This window comes from Cebus imitator, unplaced genomic scaffold (genome assembly GCF_001604975.1).
Source record: "Cebus imitator isolate Cc_AM_T3 unplaced genomic scaffold, Cebus_imitator-1.0 Scaffold253, whole genome shotgun sequence".
In the NCBI taxonomy this organism is placed as follows: domain Eukaryota; kingdom Metazoa; phylum Chordata; class Mammalia; order Primates; family Cebidae; genus Cebus; species Cebus imitator.
In genome coordinates, this window is record NW_016107568.1 from 2,834,849 (window position 1) to 2,844,679 (window position 9,831).

Genomic DNA, 9,831 nt, shown 5'->3' on the forward strand with positions numbered 1-9,831 from the left:
TTGCCCAGGCTGGTCTTGAACTCCTGGGCTCAAGTGATGCACCTACCTTGGCCTCGCAAAGTCCTGGGATTATAGGTGTGAGGTACTGTACCTGGCCTGGTTTGTTCTTTTGGCAACACCTGTTACTCTAGAGCTGAGAACTTCCTTTATCATGCATTGTGGGATGCCCAGCTCCTAGAGTGCGTGCTTACCACGTGACCCACCAGGAAGGTCAGCTACCCCTTCATCAGATCCTCCAGGAGCACTTTCTCTGGGCCAGGCACTGTGCAAAGCTTTGTTTACTGTCTCCAATTGTTCACTGTCTCCAATTTAATCCTCCTAAGGAGGCTGTGGGTTAGGCATTCTCTGCTCCAGTTTACACATAAGGAGCCTTAGGCTCAAAGGGAGGAAGTTCCTTGGTGAAGGCTGCACAGCTAGTAAAGGCTGCTGGTGGGAATTCAGACCCTGATCTGCCTGCCTGCCCCAGGTACACCCTGAGGTTGTCCTTGGCAATGCTGCCAAGTGACAAATTGGAGGCCTAGGGGCAGCCACCTCATGACTCACTGAGCATTGAGTAAAGGGAAACAACCCTTCGTCTCCTATCACTAGCTTTTCTGCTGAACTTGTCACAACCCCAAGCTGGCAGTTTACCATAAGGACAAGTCCTCCAGGTGGACTTCGAGAGGGGACTGGAGGGCAGTGCCTGGTCCTCATTCTGTGCCTCGGCTTCATCACCTTACTTTAACTGACTCATGGGGCTATTGTGTTTAGAACAGGGCCTGGAACATAGTTTCGTGCTCAATAAGTATTAGTTATTATTTTCTCAGACTATCATTGGGAAAGCTTCCACTAAGTTTTAGTGAATTCTTTTTAAATTTCTTTTTTTATTTAGAGATGGGGTTTTACCATGTTGTCCAGGCTGGTCTCAAACATGTAGGCTCAAGTGATCTGGCTGTCTCAGCCTCCCAGAGTGGTGGGATTACAGGCAGGAACCACCACGCCAGGCCATTTTAGTGAATTCTTGTTACAGCCATTAGAGCACCACTCACTGCCTTTGCCTTTGCCTCTAGATATGGGGGCGCTTCTTGTTGGGGGTCCACAACCCCCTAAGCTTGGACACTGAGTGCATATTACAACTTGGGAAATATCTCATTTATGTCCAGTATCTCATTTGAGCTAGTTGAAGCCTCGGGCTGTGTGTGTGCAAGACTCTCCCAGGGTCAGGTACGAACTGATACCATTTCTGGAGCAGCCTCATCAGAGGAGACGTGACTCTAGGGTACTCTGGTATGGGATTTGGAAGGAGGCCCCCTGACCCCGGGCTGCTCTCTCCCGTTGTTCCTGCTGTCATGTGCTGAGCCCTTCCTTCCCCCTCCTCAGCTGAGAACAGCACCAACACCACCCAGGATGAGCAGCACACGTGGCCGGGCTGTGGCCAGCAGGACAAGATGCTCAACCTGGGCTTCACCATTGGTTCCTTCGTGCTCAGTGCCACGACCCTGCCACTGGGGATCCTCATGGACCGCTTTGGCCCCCGACCCGTGCGGCTGGTTGGCAGGTGAAGGGGCTGGGCTGTGGGGAACTGGAGGATAGGGACCCTGCTGCAGGGGGAGGGGAGGCTGGGTGCTCACTTCCCTGTGTCTCCACAGTGCCTGCTTCGCTGCATCCTGCACACTCATGGCCCTGGCCTCCCGGGACGTTGAAGGTGAGCTGTCTGTCCTCTTGTGGCCCCACAAGGAAAAAGTAGGTGGAATGAAGGTGGATGTTTACCCCAGCTCCTGCCCTTGGCATCCCACAGCTCCCCAAATGCCCTCATCTGCCCCTCTCCCCCTTCCAGTTCTGTCTCCGTTGATATTCCTGGCGCTGTCCCTGAATGGCTTTGGTGGCATCTGCCTAACGTTCACTTCACTCACGGTGAGTGTTACAGGGCTGGCCTGGCAGCAGGGTTCCCCTGAGTGGGCTGGGGGAGGGGCCTGTGGCCGTAGATCACTAGATCCAAGTGCATGTGTGAGAAACTGTGCAAGTGGCTGTGAAGGGCGGGTGTGAGGCTGTGTGTGTGTGGATGAGGCTGTGTGTGTGTGTATGTACAGAGCCCATGAATGTCTGCGAAGCTCTGTTCTAGGTACTGGAGTACAGCACAATCAGGACTGATCATGCCATCCTCCCTGCCGGAGGTTACATTTCGGGGGTGAGGGGCACAGACAACCCAAAAAACAAGTAAACTCATAAATTATGTCAGTAGTCGTAGGTGCTGAGAAGAAAATAAAACTGGATAACATGATCGTGATGGGGAGGAAGCAGCTCGAGACAGCGTGTGTACGCCTGCCATGTCTTGGGAGAGTGGGTGTGTGACCCTGTCTCTGTGTAAGCCATGAGTTCATAGGTGTGTTTGTGAGCGTACTAAGTTGAACCATATGAAATTATCAACACCTCGCCGCGCTTGATTTATAAAAACGGCTTTTGCACATGGCCTGACCTATTACATGTGTGTGAGTTGTGTATGTGTGTTGCTCTAAGTTTGTATATTTATGTGAGTGTGTAAAAGCGTTAAAGGCTTAGGAGTGTCAGGAGGGTGAAGGGGAAGGTTCGTGGCTGGGCTAGCTCGGACTGTTTATCTCCGAGAAGGGCTGCCTGACTAGGTGGTTTTGGCAGAATTTCACCTTGCCCCAGCAGCCGCCTTTAATTCCAACCGGGGACATTTCACAACTCTGAAGGAAGGAAGCGGATCCCTTTCTCCCCGCCCCTCTGCGCAGTCCCTTCTCCCTGCTGTGCAACTTGGCCCAGAGCCCTAAATCCCTTCTCCCCGGGGCTTGACCTCAGACCCTCCCCGGCGGCCTGGTGGGGCGTGGCCAGCGGCTCCTCCCTGCTACGGCCCTGCCTCCTGTAATCTCCAGCCAATGGCAGGGCCCGGCGCCGTCCCCGCCCCTCAGCCCCTCCCCCTCTCACTGGCCGGCCCCGCCCCCTGGGCCCCTGCGCTTGGCCCAGACTTGGACCAGGACATCCCGTGCTGCATCCTGCGGGCCCAGCTGCTGTTGCCACGCGCGCTGCAAGGCCGCCAGCCCGGGGTTAGCCGGCCGGCCTCGCCCCACCCATGGTGCTGGGCGGAGACAGGGTCCGTGGCCCCTTGGAGGGGAGAGGGCTCTGCCCGTCTCCAGATTTGGCACCCTTCCCTGGCGTCCTTGGCTGCCTCACAGATGCAGAATGCCAGGGAGACCTCTGCTTAAGTGGGTAGAGGTTTTTCCTGAGCCACTTCGCCGGGGAGGGGAAAGGAGAATTTAGTTATTTGTGTTTAAACAGTTTTTTTTTTTTTTTTTTGAGACGGAGTCTCGCTCTGTCTCCCAGACTAGAGTGCAGTGGTGTGATCTCGGCTCACTGTAACCTCCACCTCCCAGGTTCAAGCAATTCTCCTGCCTCAGCCTCCCGAGTATCTGGGACCACAGGCACACAGCGCCACACCTGGCTACTTTTTTGTATTTTAGTAGAGACAGGCTTTCACTGTGTTGCCCAGGCTGGTGGCCAACTCCTGAGCTCAGGCAATCTACCTGCCTCAGTCTCCCAAAGTGCTTGGATTACAGGCATGAGCCACCGCACCTGGCCTAAACACCTTTACCAGACCTGTTGAGGTCTCCCTTCAGGGTCTCAGTTTCCCCTTCTGTGGAGTGGGTTTAGGGTTTGTACAACTCCTAAGGTCTTTCCCAGCTGTGGGATCTAGTGACCTGGGGAGGATGGTGGGGCCAGAGGAGGGTATGTGTGTGTAAAGGGCATCCTGACTTTGCCTTCCCTTGCCCTGAGGGCCGGGCAGAGGCAGGTGAGTGGAACACATGATCCATTAATTTTCTCCTGGTGGGGGTTCTGGTCCTGCTCAGCGTCAGAGCCACCTCCTCTGGAGACCTGGTCAGCCCCCACTCCGTTCCCTCCCTTATTCCCACCCTCACCTCCCAGGACATGATTGGTCCTGATTAAGCAGAAACTCCGCCAAGAGGGTTAAGAGGCACGGCCTGTTACGGGGACACAGCCGTGGCCACAGCCTTGGGTTAGGACTGGGACAGTCACAATGTGGAGAAAGTCATTCATGTGCTCTGTGAACTTGAGTACACTTTTTCTACCTGGGTCTCAATTTTCTCATCTAAACTGGGTTGGAACAAGATCAGTGTTTCTTTTTCTTTTTTTTTTTTGAGACATAGTCTCAGGCTAAAGTGCAGTGGCACAGTCTCGGCTCACTGCAACCTCCACCTTCTGGGTTCAAGTGATTCTCTTGCCTCAGCTTCCAGAGTAGCTGGGATTACAGGCACTCAACACCACACGCAGCTAATTTTTGTATTTTTGGTAGAGATGGGGTTTCACCATGTTGGCCAGGTGGTCTTGAACTCCTGACCTCAAGCTACCCGCTGGCCTCGGCCTCCCAAAGTGCTGGGGTTACAGGTGTGAGCCACTGCACCCAGCCAAGATCAGTGTTTCTTAAACACCTATTGCATGCGTTGTTCAGACGTGCTGAATAAAAGGGCTCCATAAACAACAAACTTGGGAAATGCTGGGATTAAACAAAATTAACCAAATGTCTCTTTGAGGACACATCTGGAGCCTTATGGAAGCAGAAGGGCACTGTGAGTGTGTAGGCAGGGGGCAGAGCACAGTTTCCCACATTGATTTTTCTGTTTGCTTGTTTGGCCTTGGGGCTTTTCTGCTGCATATCCTGGGGCTGTTGCTGGGAACGCTGGGCAAGGGTCAGGATGTCCCCTGCTCATGGACGCTACTTTACCCCATCAGCTACCCAACATGTTTGGAAACCTGCGTTCCACGTTAATGTCCCTCATGATTGGCTCTTATGCCTCTTCTGCCATCACCTTCCCAGGAATCAAGGTATGGAGCTGCTTGAGGGGCCAGTGAGGCCCCCTGGGTTTTCTTTTTGTCTTGACACAAGAACTGGGTGGGGCAGGGTGAGCAGCAGCTACTGCTGACCCCCGGGTCTGACTTCTCTGCTCTCCTTTCTGTCATACCAGTGCAGGCCTTCCCCCTCTCTCCTGGGCAAAGGCAAGCTTTCTCAGCTGCTCTCCCTGCCTCTGATCCTTTTTCTCTGCAGTCTGTTACTCATATGACTTCCAGAAGTATCTCAGATGGAGAACAGGCTCACACACTGCTGAAAAACCTCCAGTGGTTTAGCTTCACCTACAGAATCAAGTCCAGCCTCTTTTCAGGCATTCAAGGACCCTGACTCTTTGGCTTCATTCAGCCTTTGGGGCCACATTTTTCCACACCTTCCAGAGGCTGGGTGGTTTGGTCCAAGTCACAAAGTTAGTTTATGCCAGGCTGGACCCTGGGCAGGTAAACCTGATGTACCTGGAAGCTAGCAGACCAAAGTTTTAGCTCAGTGCAAGCTGGGAGCCTCTGTTTCCTCTGTCAAATATCAAAGCATTCTTTAAGCCATGCTCCTCAACCTCCACTGTGGGCAATTATTTTGTTATTTTAGAAGGTACTTTTGCTCAGCATCTCCAGAGGAGTTTGAGAGAGTACATGGGTGGGGGGCCATCGGTTGTTCTGGTGGCAGGCATGGAGAGCGGGCAGTTCTCCCTTCTTTTCAACTGAAGTAGTGTTTGAGGAGCCAGATCTTACCCTCCACACATTTGGTGGTGTGGCCCCTTTGAAGCTCTATCCTGTACCCAGGGAGGGAAAGGCCCCATGGTCCAAGACTGCAGAGAAACAGAGGTTTGAGCAGGAGCCCAAGGGGATGGCAGGCATTAATTATCCTGGACAGGTGGCATGGGGAGGACAAGAGGACAGACGTCTTCTCTGTGCACCAGCTGCTTCCGTCAGAGGGACTGACACATTTGCACAGAATCTCATTTAATTCAGAACCTATCTGCCCTGGGGTTGAGAGGCCTTAGGCAGAGCACCTGTACCTCCCTCTCCCCCACCCCCCAGGTGTTGCAGCTGGGAGCACCTAGGAAAAGAGAGAGAAGGCTGAGCATGACCAGTCTGGGTTTGCCTCCCCCCCGGGGAATGTGCCAGGAAGGGGCAGGGTAAACAAGGTTAGGCCTGGTAAACCTAGAGTGTTAAGCTTCCTTTGTACATACTATGAAATGGACATTTTTTGGTGAACATAAATGAGAATGTGGAGTCATAGGCAAAAATGTATCTATCTATGATCGTGGACATTTCAGAGCCATTTTGAGCCAGGGGCCAGCAACTTCAGGTTTTGTGGCAACTACTTCATAGCTCTCTAGAGGGGTTCAAGTGAAAAAGAAAGAGGAATGATGGGTCTTCTGAGTCTGACTAAACTTCCAGTCTTGGTTTCCTCATCTGAAAACTGGGCACAAGGATGGGGAGAAGAGACCTTCTTTAAGGCCTCTGAGGCCTGGGATCTACCTTGGTGGGGTCTGGGGCCAGGCAGCCTTCCCCACGGGCCCTCTCCCTCCTCTCACAGCTGATCTACGATGCCGGCGTGGCCTTCGTGGTCATCATGTTCACCTGGTCTGGCCTGGCCTGCCTTATCTTTCTGAACTGCGCTCTCAATTGGCCCGTGGAAGCCTTTCCTGCCCCTGAGGAAGTCAATTACACGTGAGTGGCTGGAGTGGGCGGAGACTCTCCGCTGCGTGGCAGGGCTGTGGTAATATGATAGATGGAATTAGCTTTGGATTCGGAGAGACCTCAGCTTGGACTTCTGCTTGGCTTGAGCCCTGCAAGCTCTGCTTTCTCATCTGTACAATGGGCCTGTTCCTACCTACCTATGGGTCACTTTTGTTTGTTTGTTTCTTTAGAGGCAGGGTCTTCCTCTGTCACTCAGGCTGGAGTGTAGTGTCTTGGTCCTGGGCCACTGCAGCCTCAAACTACTGGGCTGAAGCAAACCTCTGCCTCTGCCTCCCAGGGTGCTGGGGTTACAGGCACATACCACCATGACCAGTTAAGTTTTGAATTTTTTGTAGAGACAGGGCTTACTATGTTACCCAGGCTGGCTTTGAACTCCTGACCTTAAGTGATCCTTCCACCCTGGCCTCTCAAACACTGGATTACAGGCATGAACCACCATGCCCACCTCCCATGGATGTTTTTAAGTAATAGAGTTGGCATATAACAGGTGGTCAAAACACGGTCACTATTTATTTTTTGAGACAGAGTCTCACTCTGTCACCCAGGCTGGAATGCAGTGGTGCAATCACTGCTCACTGCAACCGCCTGAGTTCAAGCAATTCTCCTGCCTCAGCCTCCGGAGTAACTGGGATTACCGGCGTGCACCACCACACCCAGCTAATTTTTGTATTTCTTAGTAGACACAGGGTTTCACCACGTTGGCCAGGCTGGTCTCGAGCTACTGGCCTCAAGTGATCCCCCTGCCTCGGCCTCCCAAAGTGCTAGGATTACAGGTGTAAGCCACTGCGCCCTGCCCATGGTAACTACTTTTGTGGGTGCAAAAGTAATTGTGGTTTTTGCCATTAAGAGTAACAGCAGGCCGGGCGCGGTGGCTCAAGCCTGTAATCCCAGCACTTTGGGAGGCCGAGGCGGGTGGATCACGAGGTCAGGAGATCGAGACCATCCTGGTCAACATGGTGAAACCCCGTCTCTACTAAAAATACAAAAAAAAAATTAGCTGGGCATGGTGGCGCGTGCCTGTAATCCCAGCTAGGCAGGAGAATTGCCTGAACCCAGGAGGCGGAGGTTGAGGCAAGTCGAGTGCACGCCAGTGCACTCCAGCCTGGGTAACAAGAGCGAAACTCCGTCTCAAAAAAAAAAAAAAAAAAACAGTAACAGCAAATATTGTTGTCATCCTTTCTGGGTTTGGAAGAGGAGATCAGAATAGGAGGCACCTCAGCAACAGCACTCGATGCCATGTGGTCCCGAAAAACAAGCACTCCTCCTTTTGTGGGGCTACCTGAATACCAACTTTTTCCAGCCCCCAATCAGTTCAGCAGAGGCAAGGGGTGATACTCCACACAAAGCACATATGGTGACATGACAGAGCTGACAGTTACGCCAGGCACTGTACTTATCGTCATACCGTCCTCAAAAGCTGTGTGATGTAGATTTGGTATCGACTCCATTAATAATATAATAACAACCCCATTATAACTGCATTAATAACTCCATGCAGGGAACAAAGTGACTTTCCAAACTTCATGCCATTCAAAGGAGGGTGAATCTTTGGTTGGACAGAGCCTGTCTGACCCTGGAGTCTGAGGTTTTTTTGTTTTTTTTTTTTTGAGACAGAGCCTAGTTCTGTCACCCAGGCTGGAGTGCAGTGGTGCGATCTCAGCTCACCACAACCTCTGCCTCCTGGGTTCAAGCGATTCTCCTGCTTCAGCCTCCCGAGTAGCTGGGACTACAGGCATGCACCACCACACCCAGCGAATTTTGTATTTTTAGTGGAGACAGGGTTTCTCCATGTTGGTCAGGCTGGTCTTGAACTCCTGACCTCAGGTGATCCACCTGCCTTGCCACCTCAAAAGCTGTGTGATGTAGATTTGGTATCAACTCCATTAATAATATAATAACAACCCCATTATAACTCCATTAATAACTCCCAAAGTGCTGGGATTATAGGTGTGAGCCACCGCGCCCGGCCAGAGTGTGAGGTCTTAATGCCACCTCCTCCGTGGGAACAGCCCAAGTGAAAAACAGCTGATCCACTCTTCATTTACTTGGCATCTGTGCTAAGCTGGTCCCTGAGCCAAGCTCTGAGTGACACAAACAGGAGCCCTGCGTTAGGGAGCTTGTGAGCTTGTCAGTGCTGGGAGAAGGGGTGCTGGACACCTTTGGGACAGCCGCCTAGCGGTAGGCTGTTGAAGGTGGGCTCTGTGTGGCTGGTTCCCCTACACTCTGGCCCGGCTGCCTGCAGGAAGAAGATCAAGCTGAGTGGGCTGGCCCTGGACCACAAGGTGACAGGTGACCGCTTCTACACCCATGTGACCACTGTGGGCCAGCGGCTGAGCCAGAAGGCTCCCAGTCTGGAGGAGGGGTCGGATGCCTTCATGTCCTCCCAGGATGTTCGGGGCATTGCAGAAAACCTTCCTGAGAGTGAGTGTCTGGCCAAGGTGCCAGCCTTGGGGGACAGGGGTGGTGGGTTCTCATATCTAGTGATCACTCATGTTCAATTATTTATTGGCGTCACTCTTCAGTCCTTACAACACCCCATGATGTACGGGGGGTGTGCTCTCCATTTACAGATGGGCAAATCAAAGCTCAGCTAACTCTGGGAAGTTCAGATTCTGGGTTACCCTGCTGGATTCCTGGAATAGGGGAGGGAGGAGCTTCCAAAATGGGGACAAGGTCTCTGGGCCCATCAGGTGGCTGGTTTCCTCAGCACCCCTTGCAACCTCTGAGGTTATTGCGTCAGGTGAAGCCAGGCCTGGGAGCCTCCCTGCAGGAGTCCTCCACACCTGGCTGGCCTATGCCCCCTGCTGGTCATGGGAGGAGCTGCACCACCTGCCTAGGCCGCTTCTCCAGAGGGTACATGAAGATGCCAGGACTGTCAGCTCCATGATAAGTGGAAGGAGCTCCTTGGAGTCAGGAGCAGGAGTTGAGGGCTTTGAGTCCTGCTCTCCAGTTATAGGCTATGTGGCTTGGGTAGATCACCTAATCTTGCTCTTGATTTCCTCACCTCTTAAGCCCACAAACTGTGAAGTTAGTAGTGATGATTGAATAACACCATGGATGTGGAAACTGTGTAAAGTGCAAAATGATGTGAAGTTTGAGGCTGGTTACCCCCAGTGCCGATTCTCAGAGGGCAGCGTGGCTAAGGGCATAAGCTGGAGTTCAGCTGACTGCTACTCCCTGCCCTGTGAGTAAAATGTGATAAGGATAGGGTTGTTGTAAGATTTGATTAAATGTAGTAATGCATGTGAAGTATGTAGCCTAGAGTGA

At 52.5% G+C, this 9,831-nt stretch overlaps 1 protein-coding gene across 1 annotated transcript in view; it reads left to right on the forward strand.

Annotated features, from left to right (window-relative positions):
- SLC43A1 (solute carrier family 43 member 1) overlaps positions 1–9,831 on the forward strand; it is a 30,013-nt gene that overhangs the window by 11,260 nt on the left and 8,922 nt on the right. Inside the window, exons 4-9 of the mRNA XM_017498990.2 lie at positions 1,360–1,537; positions 1,629–1,684; positions 1,817–1,893; positions 4,747–4,839; positions 6,401–6,534; positions 8,807–9,148. Coding sequence (XP_017354479.1) covers positions 1,360–1,537; positions 1,629–1,684; positions 1,817–1,893; positions 4,747–4,839; positions 6,401–6,534; positions 8,807–9,148 — 880 coding nt within the window. The remainder of the gene's footprint in view (positions 1–1,359; positions 1,538–1,628; positions 1,685–1,816; positions 1,894–4,746; positions 4,840–6,400; positions 6,535–8,806; positions 9,149–9,831) is intronic.